This window comes from Fukomys damarensis, unplaced genomic scaffold (genome assembly GCF_012274545.1).
Source record: "Fukomys damarensis isolate Sample0158 unplaced genomic scaffold, DMR_v1.0_HiC HiC_scaffold_23, whole genome shotgun sequence".
NCBI lineage: Eukaryota > Metazoa > Chordata > Mammalia > Rodentia > Bathyergidae > Fukomys > Fukomys damarensis.
Window position 1 is genome coordinate 30,218,117 of NW_022900935.1, and position 25,791 is coordinate 30,243,907.

General features: G+C 35.9%; 1 protein-coding gene across 9 annotated transcripts in view; it reads left to right on the forward strand.

Annotated features, from left to right (window-relative positions):
* The window catches only part of Osbpl9 (oxysterol binding protein like 9), a 142,007-nt gene that overhangs the window by 92,678 nt on the left and 23,538 nt on the right, over positions 1-25,791 (forward strand). For 4 of the 9 annotated variants that reach the window (XM_010610301.1, XM_033767558.1, XM_010610305.3 and 1 more), the window contains 5 exons: positions 14,704-14,799; positions 15,768-15,815; positions 17,169-17,198; positions 18,431-18,481; positions 23,374-23,412. In XM_010610301.1, coding sequence (XP_010608603.1) covers positions 14,704-14,799; positions 15,768-15,815; positions 17,169-17,198; positions 18,431-18,481; positions 23,374-23,412 — 264 coding nt within the window. Of the gene's footprint in view, positions 1-9,812; positions 9,882-14,703; positions 14,800-15,767; positions 15,816-17,168; positions 17,199-18,430; positions 18,482-23,373; positions 23,413-25,791 lie in introns of all 9 variants that reach the window. The other 5 variants (XM_033767555.1, XM_033767557.1, XM_010610307.3 and 2 more) reach the window with 3 other exon arrangements.

Consider the following 25,791-nt stretch of genomic DNA (forward strand, 5'->3'; position numbering starts at 1 on the left):
TTGCCTGAGATTAAAGAAAAAATGAGCAAGATAACAGCGGCAGACATAACATTGTACTTGACATGTCCTTTAGCGAATTAAGCGGCTGCAGAAGACTATTGGTCACATCCATTTTAGCATCTCAAAAGTTCTGGATAGTATGACTTTTTTTTGTTGTGAAAAGATTGTATTCAGTAATAATTTATCCACTCAGCTATCCCTAGTTGATGGGCAGTGCTGTAGGGAATTTAGTTCAATGTAAATTTGGTTGAGTTAGGAAACAAGGTGATATCACTGTATTCTGATGGTTTGAAAAAAATCAGGCACTTGCATGGTTTATATCCTATATTGACTGAGAAAAATTATAGTGACAACAATTATGCTTTTATTCTAAAAAGCAAATTCTTGGATGTCCCCTAGGACACATAAAGGAAAGTTTTTATGATTGTTAACAATCTGCTTAAAGGGTTATACTTGAAAAAATAGTTCTTAGACTGAAAATATATTAAGCAAGTATCCCTCTTAAATGTTTTCATGAATTAAAATTCTGCCACCCATAGCTATTTAAATTACTGTCCATCTTGTTTTCTGTGTCCAGCCACAGGATCTGTTTGCCTTACTAGTACTGTATCTCTGGGATTTGGCACTTTGTTTTTGGGTTTTGTTTTTTTTTCCCCTACATGATAATGCTGTAATTCAGTCCTGCATCATCTCTATCTGGGCTTTTGGAAAACATTTCCTGATTATTCTGTAACTGGACTTCCCCCACTCCTCTTTATTTTCAAAACCAAATCGGACTAAGTCGTTGCAGTACTTAATCTGTTTTGGTTCCTTGTTGCAGAAGTGCAGGTGCCTTGGATGTCCTTCATTGCCCTTCACTGTCTGGTGCTAATTTCTTGGGCTTGAGTCTGGACTCAGCTGTAGGTGCTTCACTCAAGGTATCCAACCATGTTTTTCTTATATAGAGCACATCACCTCTCCTGGTTCCTTGTCTTTTCACACTGCCCTTCCCTCTTTCTTAGGTTACCTGACTAGCTCTTAATGTGGTAAGTCTTCAGCTACAGCATCTGTTATCTTCTTGGTGTTTAGACTGTTTTTATTGTCCTTAGTGTGCTACTACAGTACTTTGCTCTTGTCTCAATTATATACAGCTTTCGCAGAGTTGTAAAAGTTTTGTTCATGTGTCTGATTCTCGTATTATTTTCTGACTTCCTGTGAATCAGAAGTTTTTCGTCATCTTTGTGTCTCCAGAGTCTTTGTCTCTAATCCAGGAACAGAAAGATGATACCTTTCCTCATCCATCATAAGGGTCATAGCTGATACCATTACAACAGAAAATTAACAAGAGAAAAGCGTAACAGATTTACCTAAAGATTTGCATTATAGAGGGGTCTTTTCAATGAAGACCAAAGACCCAAGGAAAACTTGTTTTTTTGCTCAGGTCCAATGAAGAATGCACAACTGTGTAGAATGTCATTGGACAAAAAGGTATTCTCTAATGAGACTGAAAGTGGGAAACCCAGCAGGGCAAACTGTTGGGGTTCTTTTTGGAGGGCTGGGGATGCTACTCAGTGTGAGAGCACTAGCCTAGCATTCTGGGATCCCTGGTTTCAGTCTCCAGTACTGCAAGCAACAAAACCAGGATTTTTCTTGGCCTCTCTGTAGCATTTCTTCCTCCTGGGTAATGTTCAGGACCCATTCCTGCGTTAGTCTTATGACTTAACCATCACATAAGATAGGTTCGGGAATTTCTTCCTGGTCAGCTCCTACACAGAAAAGCAGGAGGTGGTTTCTGGTGTTATGGATGGCTTGGAGAGAAGGAATCCTAGTTTATAGCCATAGGGAAAATGAGTGCTGATTTCTCTGGCTTGTTTAGGGAAAGGACATAGGGCAAGAAGTGAAGAAAGACTTTACTTTTGAGGCATTCTTATATGTCCTTCATTTCATAGTATTCTGTGTACAAAAGGCTGCATATCTTGTATGGTTTTCTGAGCCACAAGAACACCTAGTAGATGGTTTAAAAATGCTTGGTTTTCTTTGGTGGTGGTGGAGTTTGAAATAGGAACTCACTGTTGCCCAGGCTGGCCTTAAATTCTAGGGTATCCTCTTGCCTCAACCTCTCCAGTGTGCTTCCATGCTTGACTTAGCAAATGCTTGTTAAAAATATGAGACAGGGGAGGAGGGGGTGAAGGGAGGGCAGGGGTAAGGGGAAAAAATGAGAATCAAGACTTGTCATGTAGAGGTACAAGATCCCAACAATGAATGTAACTGTACTGTATCCCTAAAATGTACCAATAAACTCGATTAAAGCTGAAAAAAAATATGAGACAGTATCCTAAATGTGTAAGCTTTTCTTTTTTGGGGGGAGGGGGTACCGGGTATCAAACTCAGATTCTTGCACTTGCAAGGCAGGCAGCAGAACCACTGAGCTAAATCCCCGGCCCCACCTGTAAGATTTTGACCCAGTTGTACTGGAGTTAGATTTTCCCCTGTGAGTTAATGTGTTTACTGAGTCAGGAAACTCCTTGGTTGCTACCAGGCAGGAGAACAGGATTGGAGTAAGTGAACAAAAACAATGTTGTAAGTGGTGGGCATATTTCAGCTTCCCCCACCCCTGCGTCCACAGTTTAAATAATAGCAATACAGCAATACTAGCACAAGGCTTCTGTATATTGTGTGTTGTCAAAGCAGGCTACTGATAGGAGAGGTCAGACAAACTGCTTAGAAGGGATGCAATTTGAGCTTCCTGAAAATTAGGTAATATATATGCTGTTATCTCTACTAAAATTTTCAAAGGGAACATTATGATAGTACCTAACCAAAATAGACGTTCAGTAAATATTTGTGTCATGAAAGAAGGGTAATGGTTGTTGCTGGGGGTGTGTGAGTGTGAGAGAGAATTTTCCTACACTGGAGGTCAATGTAGGTGTTTAAAGGTTTTTGTAGAAACACTTTTAAGGAATTTGGCTTCTCTATTGGCTGAGCATTTCATTTTGTTTTTTTCCAGAATCTGCTACTTCAACCAGTTATTCTGCTTACTCCATTTTTTCTTTTTTTTTTTGCATTCTCTGCATTCCAGAGCATGTTTTAAAATCTGATTGCATTGGTCTTTCTCCCTGAAGTTCAAGGTTACACTAAACGGTACAGTTTGAGTTTAGCATTTTTGGGGGCACATTGTGGACCATTTTGTCATTGTTGGAACCTATAAGTTCTTAACTCTCTTCAAATTTTCAAAAATGAACAAAAGAGTCTCCCATTTCTTCTTTCTTCCTTCCTTCCTTCCTTCCTTCCTTCCTTCCTTCCTTCCTTCCTTCTCCTTCCTTTTGTGGGGGGGGCATACCAGGGATTGAACTGAGTCCTTGTGCTTGCGAGGCAGGCGCCGGAACCACTGAGCTAAATCCCCAGCACCATCTCCCATTACTTACTCTCTGGGTTTAACCAGAACTAGAAGAAAATTTAAAGTTGTGACTCAATCTCTACTTTAAACACACACACACACACACACACACACACACACACACACACACACAAGAAAATGGAACTTCTGAGAAATAAAGTAATTTCTTCAAGGTCACGCAGTGAGAAACTAGAATAGTAGGACTTGAGCCTAAATGATTCTTATTTTTTTGTTATCTCCAGATAATGTCAAGATACTGTTCTGAAAACTTTGCATTTATTGCTTGCTTTGGTTCTTGAGCCCTGGTACTTTTTCCAGTTGAGCCATGAACTTGGTTTCCTTCAAAGTCAGCATACAGATGTGAAAAATATCATTTTACGTAGCAGGGTATGGTGGCACAGGCCTGTAATCACAGCTTGCAGTGCTGGGGCAGGAAGAATTCTTTGGCCTCCTGGTGATTTCCCTCCTCTCTGGTTATACTAGCCCTTCAGTCTGGAAGTATTCTTTCTGGTTGTTTTGTGCATTTTGGTTGGGTTTTTTGTTTGTTTGTTTTGCTGTTTTCTGCTGTGTGCTCCAAGAGGCCAGCCTTTCCATCAGCATCCCCTGTAGTGCTTTATTCTTCTGTGTGGGTTGGCCATTGGGAGGCAACACCAGAAGGTGGGAGAAAGAAAAGGGGGAACCTTTGGAGTCCAGCATTTCTCTCTTTGCTCCTCAGCTCCGTGAAGTTTTAAAGGTGACTGTTCTTGGACTGCTTAGCCCCTGCTCTGATTGACCCACTATAACATTGTTTCCATCTTTGCCCCTTCCAGCTAGGAGTGGTAAAGAAGGGTTTCCACTGTTATTTCTTGGAGTCCCTCAGCATCCCTAAGTTTCCTAAGCGCTATAGTCATAAGAAGAGTGCAAACATTTCTAAGGATTGTGCTACTTGCTGCCTGGTCCCACTGCTATAATATTCCTTCCCATCTTTGTCCAAATCATGCACATTTATTTTACCATGTACAAATCAGTTATCTGTGGTCAGATTTCCCCTGACATTCTTTTAAGGACAGAATCATTATTTGCTTGGCCTTGGCATTCCCAAAGTGTCCGGCACAGTGCCATAATCATGGGAGATAACTCAACACATGATTATTTTAATGCTGAATTAATTCTAAGGCCCACAGAAGTATATATGAAAATGTGCTCATGGTAAAATTTGGAAAGAGTGATGTATGATAGCCCATGCTTGTGATCCCAGCACTCTGTAGGCTGAGGCAAGAGGATCACCACAAGTGTGAGGCCAGCCTGGACTACATAATGAGACCCTGTCTAAAAAAAACAAAAGTGGTAAAGGGGAGAAGATTTTATTTTAGAGGGACAAGATGATCATCATTGCCTGATCTTTCCTTTTACTATACTGCTACTTATTTCACTATCGTTATCTGCTATTTAATTTTTCACTTTTTTTCTTAAAAACTTTGTTATCCTTGGAAAAATTCCACATTTGGATTATAATGAATCTTTGTTTGTTTGGTACTGGGGATCGAACTCGGGACCTTGTGCTTGTGAGGCTGGTGGCGGCACCACTGAGCTAAATCCCCAGCCTACTGAATCTTTTATAATCGAGTTATTAATGATTTCTGTTGTGATTGTTATGATTTGTAATCTATAAAAACTTCCAAGTTCTTTGACTACTTTTTATGTTAAAACACTAACAAGTAGAGAGAGATATTGCAGGAATTCCTTAATTCATTTACAAAATTTTTGTTGAGCATTTGCTACAAACCAACCACTAGCCTGAAAAATATGAAGATAAAATAAAGTTCTGCCTTTGTCAGTTTGTATTCTTTTAAGTTTTAATTAAAATGTGAAGTTTTTAAACAATATTAGTATCTAATCCATAATAAATACATTCAAAGTGGGGAATTGGTGCAAATACATGTTGTGTCTTGATTTTTTTTTTTTTTTTGCATGGGTTTATATTCTAGTCCTGTTTCAAAGCAAGATGATAGTTTTTTCTGACTAAATCAGGGTGATTTTGAACATACTTTTAACCGCATTATCAAAAACTAAATCTGTGTTTGTTTCCATTTAGCTAACATTTGCTGGCAGCTAATATCAAATAAACAAAAAGAGCTTTGACCTGTGTAATCTTGAACAGTTGTAAAATCTATTCAGTTCAGATTTGTTTTTGTTTTGTTTGCTATATGTGAGATGTAAGCTTTTTGGCTGACCAGTTTGTTATGTTAGCTCCCTTTGGGTGTCAATTTGTTATATTTGCTATACAGAGATTTAGTCTTCTTAGATAAAACATGTCAGGTTTTATTTTGGGAAACAATTTGTAATTAAATTTTTAACAAGTATGCTATGCAAAGTCTGCAGTTATTTCAAAACTTGAATGAATTATGAAAATACTCAGTTTAAGGATTTCTGTGTTTAGTACAAATTTTCCTCATTATACACAGAGCAACTTTCTAGGAAACTTCCCTGAAACATTTGTGTTTGGTAGATATTAAAAATAGAACTTCTAAAATGCTAGCAATGTAAGATTGGGCAGGAAGAATTTTTTTTTTTTTTAATCTCATACTAGTAAACCCTTCAGATTATTTAGATGTTAAAAAGACTTAACGGGAGACTTTTAGGAAAGATATTGCAAGTAACCTGACCAAGTAAAGTGTCCAGAAAAAAGGTTCTGGTTGATTGCCAAACAGCGTGGTCAAAACAGTGATGTAGTGGGTATTGTTTTCCATGAGATTGCTTTCTTGAATGTTTAGTCATGAGCGTGTTGGCAGGAAGGGTGTGGGAAAAAACTTGAACATTCTGCTTTGTTTTACTGGCCATTTTTTCTTATTTTATTTTTTCCAATTTAATGATGGCTGCTAAGTTTTAACTAGTGTATTTTTACTAAACTGTCCTTTCCTTTTAAGTAATGCTGTGGTTGGGGCTGTAAGTCATGCCTAAATATACAGAATACCTGGATTCTATCCACGTCACCAGGGGGAAAAAAGTGGTAAATATTTTTGTTTTGTTGTCTTGAGACAGAGTTTCTGTAGTTCAGGCTTGCTTTGAGCTCCCTGTGTAGCCCAGGCTGAGGTGGCCTCGAACTTGCAGCGATCCTCCAGCCTCAGCCACCATGGAATTATATAGGTGTGTACCACCACGCCCAGCAATTTCTTAATGCTTTATTTTATTTTGCTTTGGAGAAGTACCTGAGTAGTTTCAGCATTGCCACATTTACACTTTTAACATTTTTTTTTTATTGGTTTTTTTGGGTACCGGAGATCGAACTTGGGTCCTTGCACTTGTGAGGCAGGCGGCGGAACACTGAGCTAAATCCCCAGCCCTAACTTTTAACATATTTTAGAATTTTGCAGACAATTTTATGAGAATACTGCTGACATTTTATTTGCACATAGAATTTTTTAAAAAAAATAACCTATAGTTTCTGAATATTTTTTACGTAAAGATTTTAAATTGAGATCATAAAATACATACATTGCAGACATTTTTATGAGAATACTGCTGACATTTTATTTGCACATAGAATTTTTTAAAAAAATATAACCTATAGTTTCTGAATATTTTTTACGTAAAGATTTTAAATTGAGATCATAAAATACATACTTATAAGAAAATTAAAATGACTATAAATTAGAAAGAGTTTCCGTTTCATGTCTCATTTTCTTAATTTCACTCCCTAGTACTTTTTTATGAGAATACTGCTGACATTTTATTTGCACATAGAATTTTTTAAAAAAATATAACCTATAGTTTCTGAATATTTTTTACGTAAAGATTTTAAATTGAGATCATAAAATACATACTTATAAGAAAATTAAAATGACTATAAATTAGAAAGAGTTTCCGTTTCATGTCTCATTTTCTTAATTTCACTCCCTAGTACTAATAGCATCTATCTTGGTTCTTATATTTTCCCCATTCCCTATTTAATAATATCTCGATAGTATTTGTCTTTAGTATAGGGTAAGCATGCAGTTAATATTGAATTGAATCATGCTTTTTTTGCTGTAGTTTGCTTCTTGCGTTTAGAGCCTCTAAACTCATGTGTCATTTTAGATTTAGATTTTTTTTAAAAAGCCTGTTAATGGCATCTGAATCCTCTGAGGCAATCTTACATGCTTTTCATGACATTTATGTATTGACCCTAATAAGAACATCCCTTTTGTCAGAGACCATAACCATGTAATTCATTGCCTAAACTTTGGGGCACTTTTAGTAAACCTGTGCAGCACTCAAAAAGATTGTCCCAGGCTAACTAAGCTATATAGTCCTCTATTCATAGATTTTAGGTTTTTGTTTAGTTTGGATGCTGTTAGATGGCCTTACAGGATATATTGAATCTTTTGAAAAGGAGCACTGTCAGTGATTTTAGTAGAGAAAAAACACTATAAACCTCTAACCTGGTATCGTTCAATTACCTGATTAATTTACTTTATGGAGTCAGTATTAGTGTTTTGTAAATTAGGGGGTTACAGAAGAGTCACATTAGGTGAAGCAATGTGCTAAGAGTTTTTGAAATTCATGAACTTTATCACTGATGTGTGTTCCTGTTCACAGCCTGTTTCTGTTGTAAATCCAGGGGTAATTAAGATTTGCTTTGTAAGTTTTAACAACCTTAATATAAACTATTTTCTTTGTAACTTTAAACATAAAAGCAACTTGAGTTCAGGTGTCCAATGTACAAAATTATACTCTTTTTGGAGAAAAATATTTTCTTTACATCATTTGACTTGGTTTTTCAGGATAATAAAATTTACCTCTTGTGGTTCAGCATTACCACTTATACTTTTTTGAACATTTCACATTAGAATTGTTTGTTGTAATCTGTTTTCATTCTGTATTTCACTACTTGCTTTGTCTGTTGCTCTTATCTTTTTTATTACCACAATCTATTGTCTTTTTCAGAACTCATTAACTCATTTTCCTTTTTAAAAGGGATGTTACAGTTTAATTTATGCTTAAATCTTTTCTTGATTGTACATCTCTGAAAAATTGGATGTGATTGACAGTTTTATCTGGTTAGTCAGTTTTTTTTGTTTTTTTTTTTAATACATCAGTTACTCACTGACTTCTATCTCTTAGGTACTTTGTAGAATTTGTGATTATAGCTAGTGATGAATACTGTGTCATCTAGGGCAACATATAAAGCAAAGTAGAACACTGCCGTTATATTACTTTACACATCTTTTCATCTCTATTCAGAAGCCTTATGTGGTTTATTATTATGTTACCCCTATCTTATGAGAAAGTGGAGACAGAGAATGTGACTTGACTAGATCATACAGATGCTGTTTTATTAGAAGTTGCTTATTCGGGCTTTAAAACTAGATCAGTCTTTAGAGCTCGGGCCCATTTTCACTACCTCAAACTCCTTCAGGGAATTTTCAAGTTACATTTTAGTGTCATAATTCTTTTCAAAATACCTTTGTGATTTTACAGAAAATGTATTTTACAGATATGTTAAGGTATCTGTAAGGTATCTTACAGCTAGGGGAGTAGATTAGAATACCATTTTTAAAATCTAACTGGAAGACTTATCTGGGTAATGAGCGCTTATGCAACAGCCGGTATCTGTCTGCCTTACTGTGTTGTGATAATAAGCGTGAAGTGTATAGCAGACTACCTAGTACACTGAAAAAATTTAGTGTCTTGTGTATCCATGATGAATCCATGCTGTTAGAAACACCTTACTTAGAACTATTGAAAAAGATCTTTCCTTTTAGGGTATTCTTGGATATGTAGCAGTTGTTGGTAAGATATCTATAGCTACTATATTGATAATAGAGAACTTAATTTGAAGCCTTAAATTATCAGAGGATTGACTTATGTGGACAATTCCTTCCTGAATGTATAGTGGAGGAAAAGGTTTAATACTGGGCTCAGTTTTATGAACATTTAAAAATTTATAATCTTCAAATGACTGGATAGTATAGTATAGTATTAATCTTCAGGATTAAAAATAAGTAGAAATTCTTAACCTCAACATTTCTCTAAGTCCTGTTCTTCCTTTAGCTAAAGTGGATAAATTAGAGGGATAAACAGGTTTTGTAAATGGCCCCATATGTTCAGTTTTCCAAGGTAATTACAAATTTGTGTACCTTGCATAAAATCATGGTCTTATTTGTATTTCTGGTTTTTTTAGTATATTTTTTTTTTCCTCATCATTGCATCAACTTTTAAATCACCTGATAGGGAGACAAAATGATGTCATTTCTCTAAAAACTTAATTTGCTAACATAAAATATCCAAGGAACAGAAAAGCCATTAAATTTGGCACAATATGTTTTGTTTTTAACTTGTTTCTTGCTCTTCAGGTACCTACTTTTCTTCTGTATAGATTTTTTTCTGAATACACATATTCCTTTACTTGATTATTGATGTCAGACTCACAGCATGGTAACTTTTCTATTCTCTCTTTTCCTTACCTTTATGGAAGATCAGTACTACACTTGCTTTTTTCCAGTCTTCTGGTATCTCTCCAGTTCTTGAATTTTCAAAAATAATTGTAAGTGATTCAATTGTAAGTATGCCCTATACTTTGATTGGATGAAAGCTTTAATCTGTGATGCATGTCATCTCAAAATTGCCTTTGTTTTCATGAAGCTTCTAAATACTCTCATTTTAATAAAAATGTTTTCATTAATTGCAGGAAGGTATGTGTTTTGTTCATTTAAAGAATTCATATGCTTTTGTCCATATTCATGCCATTTATTTTTTACTAGGAGGGTTATTTTCTTTAGTGTTTTTCCTTTGTTTAAGCTGTTTTTCTGTTTTACAATTCTGATAATTTACCATGTTTTCTTGTTATCATGAACTTTCTATGAGACATACCTAGAATAATTTATTTCTAATGTATTTCCCTTTTTTCTTTTTTGCAATGTATTTTTATTATATACTGTCTTGTCCTGCTTAAGAGAAAGTATTACATATAGGGTACTCAGTTTTGTAAGTTGTCACTAAGAATGATTTGATATGAAAATAATTACTCTTTTGTGGAGTTCCTTTTACAGTGTTACTGTTCAGTCCCCTGTTCTCCAATTACCCATAGATTTCTTAATTTCCTGATTCTGATCTCAAGAAAACTTAAATCACATTTACCTTCATTGTTAGTATTCTTCCTTGGTCAGGAGAAATTACTTTAAAAAGCCTTTCCTACCTGCCTCCTATTACTGGTTTACTAAGGGCAAGTCTCTCCAAAGTAGCTACAATTTAAGTGTATTTCAGTTTTAGGCAGTTCCTTCTGGTACTCTTCTTTTAAAGGTGGGTGAATCATGTATACACAGTATTGAGCACCCCAACTAAAGTCAGTAAAAGGAAGTAATTTTACTGACGTTTGTTAGCTTTTAATAGTCTGAGAAAAAGTGGTACAATTCAATATAAGGATAAGAAAGGTTATAAGAAGTGCTGATATAGTTTTGAGGCAGTTTACTATTCTTCCAGTTTAGATATTTTAGAAATTCCCTTCAAATTGTGCCTGATGATTTTTTTTTGTAAGTATATAAAACTGGATATACAGTGTATAGATTCTAGCTGATGTGGGATTATGAGCTATTCTTGGTTGTATGTAACTACTTTAGCTTTTTGAGCAAAATAACTCTTGAAAACAAGAAATTATTTTGTTTTTAGCGTTTATACCACATCAGTGGGGCTTTTCTTTATATAGTATCAAATTTTCTTGGTTAATTGAAGTTTAGTTTCTAAGGATATTTTTCTAACTTGATTTCTTGTTATATCATAGACTGTTTTGCACTTATTTCTCTATAATTGCTGTGTTTAAACATTAAAAAGATTTCCTACAGAAACTGCGGAGTTATAGAACCTTAGCACAGCAGTATAGTAAATTAGGGAGTAGTATCCTCTGCTCCTTCTTGCCATGAGTGCACCCTAATCACTTCAGTTACTGCCAAGGGACAAGGACAGAAAAGGAAAGGGGAAGGAGGAGAAGAAAAGGCAGGAGAGAGATCTCAGGAGAAGGAGTTGTGGGGAAGACTGGCATCAAGGCATGAGAGTTGCCCAATGCTGCAGCCAGTGCATTGCATGTTCCTTGACCCTGGATTGTCACTGGGAGGCCCAGTAACGCGTTCATGGCAAATTCCTGTCCTTCATGTAACCCGTCAGAGAAGTCAGTCATTAAGTGTTAGGCTAAAATGTGATGGATCTAGAACTCTGCTTTGCTATCTGCTTGACTCAGACTGTGGAAAGCCACACATGACCACCCTCTCAATAGTAAAGGACTGTGTTCTCAGGCTTGTTTTTAAAAATTCCTTTAGAAAGAATTAACTATGAGTATAGTGCCTCACTATCTTTAAGACAAGTTTTATGAAATGCTCAAAAGACTTTCAAAGTCATTATAAAAATAATATCTGGGGGGGGAAGAAGGGGTAGGTGACTAATATTTAATGAAACTTGTGATACTTTTTTCTAATGCATTCTTACTTGAGAAAATTTAATTACAGTACTGTGGACTGCTAAAGGTAAGAGAAAAGCTAGGTGTGGCACAAGCCTATAATTCCAGCACTCTGGGAAGCTGAGGCAGGAGGATTCAAAGTTTGATCCTGTTCTGGGAAATTTAGAGGCTTAGAGAGAGCCTGTCTCAAATAAAAAATGAAAAAAAAATCTGGGGGTGTAGCTCAGTTGAAGGCCTCAGTTCAGTCCTCAGTGATGCAGAAAAAGGAAGATTTTGGAAGACTATCCAGAGGCAAGTTTGAGAAGAGAACCAGGTGAGGTTCATCTGATCATAGCAGTGTCAGAGGGTTATTTTTTGAATAATTAATGTATGTGGGATTCAGTTTGAAATAATTTAAGTGTGTTTCCATTTATTCTGTAGATTTAAAATCCTATAGGGATATATTAATTAGACTTTTATAGTTGTACTGTAGTTCTCAATGGATTCAGAAGAGGAAAACTTCTTAGCAGTCACTTTCCCCTTCCCACTTAGATTCTTTACCTTTCATCCACTTAATGATTATGCCATCGACCCTTTAAATACTTAGCAAGATGTTAACTAGTCATGATAGTGGAATCTTTGGCAATGATTTGTGAAACCAAAACAGAAACCAAGCCAAGCAATATTTCTAAGTTTTCTGTGGTATAGTAACATGGAAAGGAAATGTTTTCTCCCACTGTTGTATCTATGAAATATGGTGTACTCAGCGTTTCTGTCCTATATCTTTATTAATCACTCTACATAGCAAACATTTCTAATAGGACGTTCTTAGGTTTATTTTTTAAAAGGAAGACATTTAAGCAATACACAGTATCTAGATTGTGTACACATTATTTATTAGGATTTTCCTTCCTTAGACTTTTATATATAATGCTTATCAGGTATGATTTTTTTCAAGCCATTTCTTTACTTATACATAAATTAAGTAGGCAGACTTGTTAGCTTTATATTTAAAGAAAAAAAATCATAAGATAAGTATTTTTCTTGTGGTCTAAACAAAATTTAAGTTTTTTTAAAGCTGGGCGTGATGGTTCATGCCTGTAATCCCAGCACTTGGGAGGCTGACACAGAAAGATCACTGGGAGTTCAAGGCAAGCCTGGGCTATACAGTGAATTCAAGGCCAGTTTGAACTACACAGCAAAGCCCTGTCTCAAAAAAGCAATAGGGCCAGGGATTTAGCTCAACGGTTCTGCTGCCTGCCTTGCAAGCACAAGGTCCCGAGTTCAATCCCCAGTAACAAAACAATACAACAGCAACAAAAACAAAAGAATTTTTAATGGTTTGGTTCAAAACTTTAATTTGAGAACAATAGAAATGATTGATAATGTTAGCATTTGTTGTCTTTAGTAGATGTAGTCGCTGTCACATTAATAATAGTAAGAGGAAGATCCTTGTATGTGGCAGTAAGAAGACAGAAGTTTAGAGAGCCACAGTACTGTCTTGTTAGTACCTGAACTGGAATTAGAAACTAGTGTGGCCAAGCCATTGTTGTTTCTACAAGACCTTACCATCTGTTTGGCATTTTGAGATCATCACTGAAATGTTTTAATAAAAACAAAGTGTTAGGTATGCAAAGATAGGTATTGCTGTAGCATGAAATTAACTTTGGCCTCAATTTATTAAAATGGGGAATAGTATAAAATGTGCAGCATGCTTTGGCTAAAGTCAGGGAAAATATGACAGGATCAATTTTGAGATGGGTATATGTTGAACTGTATTTTTTCCAGTCAGCACAGAATTTTGTGGTTGGATTGGGATTCTGACTAGTAGTTTTGTACCTTTATTCTCATGCTTAAATGCATAACTGAGAATGCGTATATGGCATTTGATAGTCTAGTTTTTTCTTTTTTGCCTTTTACACCTAACATTGACATGCTGTTTAGTTAGAGATTATTAAGAACTTAATTTCTTTTGTGCTAAGTAAAAACAGGAATCCTTTGTGCTCTTGGAACTTAAAGGTATATAAAATAGCATGGGTCAAAGCTAGACTTTCAAACTCAGAAATTAGTGGATCCTCTAAATAAAAACGTATAGCATACCAATGGGTACTGTTCATATTGTGGGCAAAAGTGAATAGGAACTTGATTAGGAGAGTATTGTCACTTTCACTTAGGGCAAGTAGAGAAGGGATTCTTTTTTCAAGGAAAAGAGAGGAAAATGTCAGCTTACGGAGAAGGTTAAGGAATAGAGATCTACACAATAAAACTATGAAAATATGAAGTTAAGATTAAGAGAATAGAGGAATTAACTGGCCAAAACATGGAGGGGTAGGAGATAATTTAGGTTGTTTTTCTGTTTCATTAGCTAAATCACTACTACTCTGGTGTTGACTGGGGGCCAATTATTGAAGTTTAGGGTTTAAAATGAAAAGGTTCTAAAGAGCAGTAAATCTTTATTTGACCACTAGCAAATAGAAAATATAATAGATGAAAAGATAGTAGTACTTGAGGACCACTATTGATTACCACTGTGTGTGTGTGTGTGTGTGAGAGAGAGAGAGAGAGAGAGAGAGAGACTGGGAACTGAACCAACCCAGGGTCTTCATACTGAGCTACATCCCTACACCTGTTTCTGTTTTTTGGTTTTTGGTTTTGTTTTTGGAGACAAGGTCTTGCTACATCACTGTTTTCCATGCATGCTAGGCTTGAATTTGTGAACCTCCTGCCTCAACTTCCCAGAGTGCTGGGGTTACAGGTGTGTGCCAGCACATTTTGTTGATATACCAGTATTTTTGAAGAATATAGATTTGTTTAAGTGGACCTATTACAGTATTTGTATAAAAGTTTCTGATTTAAAAATTGAAATATCTTCATATATGAAGTATTCTGTGTATTGTTAAACACTGCTTAAGTGTTTACTGCAAATTTTCTTCTTCTTTAGGGTTTAGATTCAGGATTTGTTCCTAGTGTCCAAGACTTTGACAAGAAACTGACAGAGGCTGATGCTTACCTACAGATTTTGATAGAACAACTAAAGGTATGGTATTACTTTACATATTGAATTGATATAAAGTAGGAAATGTTACTGAGCCTTTTTGTAAAACCAGTTACTTAATAGTAACCACAGCCCTCATGTATATTTTTAGCATTTTTTTTTGTTTGGTTTTGTTTTGTTTTTGGTACCCGGGATTGAACTCAGGACCTTGTGCTTGCAAGGCAGGAAGTGGAACCACTGAGCTAAATCCCTGGACTATTTTTAGCAATTTTAAAAGCTGACTTATTCAGAGATCTTTATCAGTAATGTAGTTTTTATTAAGTAGTATATTTCCATAAAGTGCTCTTTGGTAAGAATAAGGTGAATATGTATAGATATAATTAGAAAATAAGGCAAGATTAGTTTTATGATGTGTTAAAATTTCCGTGAACTGTTGTTTTAGTGGCTCCATTTCTAAGTCCTTATGTTTTTTGGGTCACCCCCACTGGGGATCGAACTTGGAACCTTGGATTTGTAAGGCACGCGGCGGAACCACTGAGCTAAATCCCCTGGCTTTTTTTTTTTGCATTTTTGGGAGGAGTATAGGAGGATGACTTATCTACCTCTTATCCTTGCTAAAATAGTTTCCTTCAGTTCCTGCCTTTAAATAAATTAAAAGCAGAGGTCCTGGAAGAAAATAAGTTTGGGAGATAAGAAACGTTTTGATTTTGAGTTAATACTTTTTAAGTTCTTAAAAGTCCTGTGTTTGTAATTCAGTGACTGTATCATCACAATAGAACATGATGTTAGTGTTTTTTTTCCCCCACAATGTCTTGAAGAGACCATGATTTAAGGAAAAAAACAAAAACAGTGGGGCTGGGGATTTAGGTCAGTGGTTCCACTGCCTGATACTTATAAACCATTCACGTAGGAAGTATGTTTAAGAATTAGTTTAATTTCCTATGTTTAGTAAATGTACACAACATACTCATGTGGCTTGATACTGTAACCATTTTTTTTTAATCCTGTAGCTTTTTGACAACAAACTTCAAAACTGTAAAGATGATGAACAGAGAAAGGTAACCTCTATAAATATGATTTTTACCTAAAAACGTTTAAGTCCAAAATCCATTTGGAGAAAAAACAGAAGTACATTGGTATTTTGACTACATATTATTATGTTTGTAGCACCAGTGAGTACTACAGCTGATGCAGTACTGATACAGGACAACTGGTGAATTGTTGGTGCATATACCTAACGTGTCTTAATTCTTTTTACTTCCCTTTCTCCCTTCTCCCTCAGTTTGACTGTTATAGTGTTATCGACCAATTGTTGGTATTATATGGACCTCAGGGGAAGTTTTCTGGTGAATATTTGTTGTAGTTCGGTAATTAAAAGGGTAACATGCAAAAAACTATTACCTGTTAAGTACCACATTCCTAGTAGTAAGTTTTTTCTTCCCCATAATGTGCAAATAGAAAATCATTTTATTAAATTTACATGTTACTTCAGATACTAGTAAACTAATGACTGTATTTTTAGAATAAGCAAGAAGTGACATATGAATAAACAAGTGGTACTTTATAGTTTTTCTCCTTTTTTTTTTTCTTCTTTTTTTTTTGTACCAGGGATAGAACCCAAGGACCTTGCTCTTGCGAGGCAGGCGCAGCACCACTGAGCTAAATCCCAGGCCCCTAGCGTTCTACTTTTTAACCCTCCTTGAATTTCAGACATGTATTTTCTCATTGTGCATGTTGCTTTCTCTGTTCTAATTAACATTTTCCCTCTCTTTGGCTCTTTCTTGAGGCATCATCATCATTAATATTTTGCCTTTCTATTGACTGTAGAAGCCATGCCATTTGGCTCTTTTAGACTTAATTCTTGTTCTGAGTCACGTGCTAGTCTTAGTTTTGGAATTCATGTCATTTTTAAAAATAACAAGGTTAAGGTAATTCTGAAAAAATATTAAACCCACGTAATGAAATTTAAAGAAAAGATGGAGTAAGAATATTTTACTTTATTCTTATAAATCTTGAGTCTTATGAATTTTGTTTAATAGAGTCTACAAATTGTTTGGAGTTTTTATTTAAATATTTGATTTAGATTGAAAATAATAAAACGTAATTTCTTTCCAACCTACTTAAATTCACTTAGAATATTTACTGTATTCTGGAAAGTCTTTAAATGGCTGATCAACAAAAAACAATGATAGCCCTGCAGGGAGTGGTGGCACACACCTGTAATCCCAGCATTCAGGAGGCTGAGGCAGGAGGATTGCCTCAAGTTCAGGCTAGTTTGGCTACATAGTGAGTTCAAGGCCAGCCTGAACTACACAGCCAAGACCCCTCCTCAAAAAAAAAAAAAAAAAACAAAAAAAAACAAAAAACCATTTAGTGTTTCTAATTATCTTTGTTTAAATTATTTTTCACAGAAAATTGAAACTCTCAAGGAGACAACAAATGTAAGTTATGTGTGTTTGATAGTCTAATTTTGCATTAGAAGGTGATTTAAAATGTCACACTTTACAACACTCCTATTGATAAGAACAATTGAGGTATTGATTTTATGGATTTTTATAGCTGTATTTAAGAATTGTATTATTGTCCAAAAGAATTTAATTTAAAAAGTCCCTCTAACTGAAATTGACTTCATAAGACATTTGTCATATGTTTCTGGTCTTGTCTGTCTGAGACTCTTGGATAAAAGTAATCAGCTCTGCACAGTACAGGTTGAGTATACATCACCTGAAATTCCTCGAACCCAAAAGAATATCTAATTTCAGATATTTTGGGAATTTGCAATATATGCACGTAATATGAGATAATTTTGGAGAGGCAATCCAAGCATAAATATGAAGTTTATGTTTAATATATACTGTATACATAGAGACTGGAGACAATTTTTTAAGTAGTATTTTTAGTGTACCTACATTTTGAGTGTAACACCCTACCTGATGTCAGGTGTGTGATTTTTCACTTGTAGCATCATGTCAGCATTCAGAAAGTTACAGGCTTTGGAATATTTTGGATTTGGGATTTTTAGTTTAGGGATACTCAACTTGTATGTATTCTCATTCTTAAAATATATTGGGTTTTTTTTGTTGTTTCTTTGGTTTTTTATTTGGTACTGGGGATCAAACTCAGGACCTTGCGCTTGTGAGGCAGGTGGCAGCACCACTGAGCCAAATCCCCGGCCCTAAAATATATTGTGATTCAAGTTCTGGAATGTACTCATGTGACATTACCTAACAGACTATGAGTGAGATTTATATTTTGGTGGAAGTATTTTAAAAGCAGGCAAGCTAGTATTTCAGGTTTATCAATAGTTTTACAGGATTTTTTTTACTCTCCATGCTTCCATGAATCTTAAGTAGATGATTCAGGAATTGACATCGGGGTTGCTACTATTGATCCAAAATTAATCAGACTTAAATCTCTTTCACTTTTAGGTGTTGAAAATCATTTTATTAAAATATTTTAGAATTCCTTAGCAACTCATAGCATTGTTAATGAATAACTTCACTTTATCTTTCAGCATATCAGAACTCACTGGATATCTGGAAGAGGTTACTTGTTGTGTCATACAGATTTAATGCTTTTATTTTTGACTGAATTTTTTCTTTCTAAACTTTAATATCATATGACCATTTATTTGAGGCAAGATCCTAAAGCCAGTATTTTGTTTTTGTTGTAGAGCATGGTAGAATCAATTAAACACTGCATTGTGTTGCTGCAGATTGCTAAGGTAAGTGAATTTTACTTTTGATTACCTTCATGTCAGAGATTTAAAAAGTTACTGTTCTGTACTGTTACCTTTGTACAATACAATGATTTATGGGGTTCCTTACTCTGTTGAACAACTTTTGTGTTTGGATGTTATCTTCCCTGTGTGCATCTAGCTTCTGCTAACAACTTCTGCCTGGCTGGGCAGGAAGGGGGCGTGTTTGAATGACTCACCCTTTCCTTCCTTGTTATCCATTATTGCACCTTGGAGCTGGGCCGTCTTTCGCAAATTGTACCAAAAAATGTTTTTCTGAGAAATAAGGGCATTAAGATTTAGCAGAGTTATTTTTCTCAACCATAATGAAGAGTAGAATAGAGATTTTTAAAAAAACAGTGTTGTAGGACTGTGTGTTAAGAATGGGGGGTGCTAAACTACATTAATGAACCAAAGCTAATTGCTGTTCTTTTATTCGTGGAACAACATGCATTTTGAATTATTGTGAGTTCAGGTTTTCATGTTATATTTCTGCTTTTCTGAGAAAATGTTGGCAAACTCAAATATTTATTCCCTGAAACTTTCATCAAGGAGAATTTTATTATTTGAAAATAATAATTTTTTAAAAACAAGATTTTACCTTCATTGTTTCTACCTGAGTGTAATGTCTGTCTCCAGCCAGTAGCTAGAACAGGACAAGTAGACGGCTCAACAGCTGGGTTTGGGAGTGACATTTGTGTGAGTTTTAATTACTGATGTGTATTCTACTTAATTGGATATATTTGCTTGCCCAGTTAAAAAGAGTTTTTTAAAAAAAACTAGCCTTGTTAATGCCACAGTGGCATAGCACAGTCTATTTCTGTTTAGATGGCAAGGCTATTCAATTTAAAAGTAAAGGGACAATGTCATTTGAGACTGTACTCAATGTTAGACCATTGTGTCTGATTTCCTATGTATGTGTCTATACTTTCCTTCTACTTTTGAGGTTCAGAGTATATTCTAAAGCTAAGACAAAGGGAGAATAGTATTAGAGGTGTAAAATGGATAAAGTCTTTGGTTTAGTTCTTTCTTGGCTCTCAAACTACCTAGGTGAATAGAGGGCACCTGCAATTAGCCAAAGCCTATATGTAGCTAACTGGCAAACTACACCATCCCTGATGAGAGGGAGTAGGTACAGTATTTTAGGGCATCATGTTCCCTCCTCTGGAAGAGGAGGGAAGGAGAGGAGCTAAGAATGTGTAGGCCAGTTTGGTTGGTTTGTGAAAAATCATTCAGCACTTTAGATAGCTGTGTGGCTGGAGTTCCCACCATATTTCATTAGAATTTCCCTTTTAGCTATTCATCAGGAACATAGTACATAAGATCCTAATGATATAATTTACAATGTGTAATAAGAAAAGGGATAAAGGTGTAGGGCAAGTGGGAAGGGTAGGCGAAAGGTAATAAGGGAAAAGAAAAAAATATGAGAAAATGAAAGTAAAGTGTTTGTAAATGGAGAGGGGAGGAGGGGGTGAAGGGAGGGCAGGGACAAGGGGAAAAAATGAGAACCAAGACCTGTCATGTAAAGGCACAAGATCCCAATGATGAATGTAACTGTCCTGTATACCTAAAATGTACCCATAAACTCAATGAGAGGGAAAAAAAAAAATTTTTAGGGCCGGGCATTTAGCTCAGTGGTGCCGCCTCCTGCCTTGCAAGTGCAAAGTCCTGAGTTCGATCTCCGGTTCCCCCCACCACCAAAAAAAACCCCATTTTTGGTGTACTCTGTCTTCAAAATACATTACAGTTCCAATTACTAGTTTTTTTCAAGATCTCTGTGCGGGTCAGTCTGTATAGCTACCTGTCTGTCTATTGTAACTAAACTTGATATACATTTTAGGGTCCTTCATAATGGTTAACTAGGGCAAAGTAAGTGGAGTTTGACTGTTTATTTGATTCCAGAAGAAAATTTAATGTTGTTAAGGCTTTTTGTGTATAATTGCAGCTCTCAAATTATGTTTTCATCTAAAATCAATTTTGTATCTTTATACCTAATTTAAATCTGACCATATCTTGTGCCTGCTTAAATCTACCTAGTGCTTTCCAATCTTATTTGGAGTGAAATCTAAGCTCCTTGGCATAGTCACTACTGTCTCGTCTGTCCTTGCTTGATCGCACCCTTCATAGCATTGGCCTGTTTTCTCCCACCAGCCAAGCTCTGCTTTCCCTCCACCTGTAGGCACTTCTCACTGATGTTCCTGTAACTCACTTCCCGGCTTCAAATTTCTTCCTCATGAAATGTCTTCGGAAAGACCTTCCTGAGTACTTTATTTAAAATACTTTCTAACTCCCACCAGTTTCTTTTACTTCATGTGTATCACTGGCCAAGTCTAGGCGATGTCTTTGTTTATTTACATATTTATTGTCTCCGAGAGTGAGCTCCCTGAGGTCCTTGTCTAACTTTTCTGTCTGTTTGGTCAGGCTGTTGGATCAGAGCACCACAGACTGGGTGGCTTATCCAACACTTTGATTTTGTCACAGTTCTGAAGGCTTTATGTGTGATATACAATAGAGGTATTGATGGTGCCTATCTCTTAACAGTGTTGTGAGACCCATATGAATTGCTATTTGTAATGCTTTTAGTACCAGGCATATCATAAGCCCTAAATAAGTATTTGCTAATTTTTAAAAATTTAGAACGGGTTGAAGTGGGAGGATCACTGTGAGTTTGAGGCCAACCTGAACTATATATAGTGAGACCCTGGCCTCAGACAAACAATAATGATAATAGTAATTGAGGACATATACTTTGAAATTTTAAAATGTTTATATCACAGGTAGATGATAAGACAACTTCCATCTAGTACTGATGGAAATACAAATCGTTACATATACTTTGTAGGATTTTTTTTTTTTAGAGACAGGCGCACTGTGTAATTCAGACTGCCCTGGAACTCACTGTGTAGCCCGGGTTGGTCTCGAACTCAAAGCGATCCACTTGCCTCAGCCTCCTGAGTGCTGGGATTACAGGCATGCGCCACCACGCCCTACACTTTGTAGGACTTTTATTCAGGTTAGTACAATACTGGTGTCAGCTTCTTTGGGGAAGATCTGCCATCTAAGATCCCAGAGTGATAAATCAGCTAGTTTTATACCTTCCTCTTTCTCCCCCCTCCCAATAAAAACACTTTCCTACATTTTTCATTTAATCATAAAAACTCTTGAGGATGCAGATACAATTTATATGAATGAATATGAGGAAATTCAAAAATGATAGTTTTCTTAGGTTGTAGTATTCTAAAAATATGTCAATCATACTATATGATCTTTTTTGGGGGGGTACTGGGAATCGAACTAGGGATGTTGCACTTGTGAGGCAGGCAATGGAACTACTGTGCTAAATCCCCCGCCCCATACTATATAATCTTAACTTTGAATATTTTAAAAGTTCTTTTCTTTTTCTTTAAGTTTCTATCAGTACATAGTATATTCTCTCCCAGGTTTTGATGGTTGCTTCTCACATAGTACTTATCCAGGAAGTGCTCTTCCATCCCTGAGGATGTAGCCAGTCCCAAAACCTGCTCCTTCCTTGCGCTGCACCCACACTGGCCCAAGCTGGGCAGAGGGAGAAGGGGAACGAGGAGGGTAGAGGAGCCTGGATACTCACATAGGAGCTTGCACACGCAGCTCCAAGCATGGGTGTGTTGTTGACAGCTTTCCACTGCCTCTGTCTTACTGTATCTTTAATAGAATAACGTAATCTATTTAAATGTGTTTATAGGTTCCTATTCTTGTTTTCAGACTTTGTGTATTGTATAAACTGTCACTGTGGTGTGTATTACATTGTTGTTGGAACAAGTTACACCGTGATATTGTATCTTAAACAGCATGTTCGTTAAGAGCATGAATTCTAGGGCCAGGGATTTAGCTCAGTGGTACCACTCCTGCATCAGAAGCGCAAGGTCCTGAGTTTGATCCTCAGTACCAAAAAAAAAAAAAAAAAGCATGAATTCTGGAATGAGAGTGCCTATCTTAGACTCCCTCTCTCTCTCTGTTTTCTTGTTGGTCCGGTTAGGATAATAATAGTACCTGTGTTATGGAGTTGTTGGAGGAGTAATTGGATTGATTGATATATTAATAATAATTAGCAGTATATACACAATGCATGTATTATGCAATGTATCAATGTGTATATTATGCACTGCTAATATATGCATGACATGTAATGTGTATTAATATATACATTATATATACACATGTGCCAACTATATTAGCTATTGTATCCTCATTCCATGGATAATATAACTATGTTTACTGAAACAAAAATCAGAACATCTCTTTAGAAAAGTACAATTCTAGGGCCAGCGATTTAGCTCAGTGGTGCCACTGCCTGCCTCACAAGCACAGGGTCCAGAGGTCAGTCCCCAGTACCAAAACACACACACATACACACACACCAAGAAAAGTACAATTCTGATACCAGTAATCAGAGTATGTGACATCGTGTCCATTCTGAGTTTTTCAGGGTATATGATTACCATACCTTTAAAATGTAGTAAGAGCTTGGTAACTGTGAGGAGTTGATATAATTTACCATAAAGTTTAAACTTAGAAATATTGAGGATCTTCACTTCTAAACTAGTGTCTCTGCTTTTAATTGTTCATTCTACTGTGACTACATTTGTATTTCCTCAACAAACTTAATTAAATGCCTATACAGGAAAATGATCGTCTGTTATTGGTATTGAATATTGTGTAGCAGTGATAGAATTATGTTTGTCTAGGAAAGTACTAGTGGAATTAAAGTCCTAATTGAAGCAGAGAAGTGTTCTAACAAACATTACCTAGTGAAATAAGCTTTCTCAATAGGAAAGGTACGCAAAGAAAGGGGTTACTTAAATGTAAGAATGAAGTTAATATTTTTAACATTTTTCCCTAAGGACCAGAGTAATGCGGAGAAGCACGCAGATGGACTTATAGTAAGTTTAATCTAATCTTTTTGTTTCCTTTACTTCTGCAGAGCATTATAACCAGTCATGTCACGAGAAGCCTGAATTTCTACTCGTTTTTCAATGCAAATTCTTCTTTGTGCCTTCTTACTGCTTTTTGTTTATGACTCTTGCAATTTTCCTTGAGCTCCTAAAGTTGACCATCTTTCAGCACTCATTTGGAGGGAAATGATAGTCCTAAAATTATTCTTAAGTATTGGTTCTGATTGAGTCACTTTGCATGTGTTAACTTGGAAGGTTAATCATGGGATGTCAGCCCAGCTTTTACAATGAAATAAAGCATGACTCACCTTGCTGCATTTCTTGTCACATTTCCTCTTCTCAGAAGAAAGCAAAAGGGGAAGGGTGCAATATTGAAACATATCTTAATCTATTTAGATGTGTTTATAGGTTCCTGTTCTTGTTTTCAGATTTTGTGTATTGTATTAACTCTCACTGTCACTGTGATGTGTATTACATTGTTGTTGCAACAAGTTACAACATGAATTCTTTTATTTACAGCTTTTTCTTCTTTCTTCCTCCTCAGCTTTTTACCCTTTCTTTATTTAACCTCTTCTTTAAAAATAAGAAAATTTTATTGTCGGTGTGTCCCAACTGGAAATAAAAGTTAAATTTAGAGTTTGAAAATTTGTATATTGAGATACCCTGGTTTTTGGAAACTCTTAATTCTTTTGAGACTAGTTGTAAAGCAGGAAGCAACCTCTTTTTTGGCCCTGAAACTTTACCAGTGCCAACTTTTCTGAGATCTGGAAACACATTGTTTGCACTGTCGAAACCATCGCACAACTTGCTGGGAAAGGATGAGCATATTATCATTACATTTGGTTTAAAACAGAAGAAATTAGCTATCTGTGTTTTATGTATTTCTTTGGAAAGCATGCAAAATTTATTTGAAATACGAATGAAATATATTGAAATTTCTGTTTCTGTTTTGAGTGTAAACACTGGCGACATAGTGTAGTTCTATGATAGACATGCACTGCACGGTAATCTCTTCCCGAGATGTCCCTGAAGGTTGGGAGCCTCATGTGGAAGGGTCCGGTCAAAGACTATTCCCAAGGAAACGTGTGGGCGATGATGTTTATCTCTTTTCCCTCAAAGACAAATTATGTTTAAAAATAGGCAGGATTTTATTTTTTTAAAGGCAGGATTTTACAAAACATACCAAAAATGTTAAATCATTTGCAACTAAGCCTGGAAAGTTTATATACTTGTAAAAATGTAAATTTGCAGAAAACAAACATACTTGGATTCTTCGCTCAGGAGCTATTGGATGTTTCCTTAACAGTTTTAATTTCAAAGAAAGGAAGTATTTATGATCCAAGCCTTAGAGCCAGGATGCTGGGGCTTGCGTCACAGTCCTGCCACTCACCACCTATGAGTGGCAAATTGTTTAACCTCTGTGAGTCTTGATTTCCTCATCTGTATATAAAGCTGAAAGGTTCTGCCTCTCAATATTGCTGTAAGGTACAGGGCAGGTAATAATACTCAATAAATGTTAGCTCTGTGTACTTAGTACTCTGTGTACTTTTTTTACATATTGTTGTGCATGAGTTTCATTAACATCCCAGCCAGTTAGGGCTGAGGATTATTGTTTGCACTTTGCAAGCTCTGCACATTGATTTTGCATGTATGTTAGCATGAAGTTGATTGACCCAGACTATTGATAGATTATTTTTTTCTATTAAAAACAGGGCTTGAGCCGGGCATGGTGGCACACCCCTGTAATCCCAGCACTTGGGAGGCTGAGGCAGGAGGATCACTGTGAGTTGAGACCAGCCTGGGCTACATAGTGAGTTCCAAGTCAGTCTCAACTACATAGTGAAACCCTGTCTCAAAAACACAAACAACAAAAAAAATCAAACGCTTGAGTACCTTTGATATAGATGTCAAAAAAGATGAAATTAGAGCAGACTAACAGATCTGATTAGGTTTTTCTGTGATTGCTAGATCATGGAGCTTCTCATTGTATAAATGGAATGGGATCTTCCAGGCAGTTCATAAAACAGTGGATTTTGTAAGGTGGGAACAAGAAAATGGAACCACAGAGAAATTGATTATAGCCCAGTTGAAGTAGCAAGGACTTGTTTATTAGGCTGACTTCAGGTAGACCAAAGACCTGTGTTCAGGAAGAGCCTGTCTAGATCGGGATCGACCTCCTTCCTTAAAACTTCAGCTTGGTTACGTGGCATTTGCATGAATGACTGTCTTAGTTTGGTGAGTCTGGGGGGTCCAGTGAAGGAGCTCAGTTCAAAACAATGGGCTTGTGTAATCTTTGTTTAACAGTACAAAAAAGTTTAAAAGTGTTTTCTTTCTTTCTTTCTTTCTTTTTTTTTTTTTTTTTTTTTT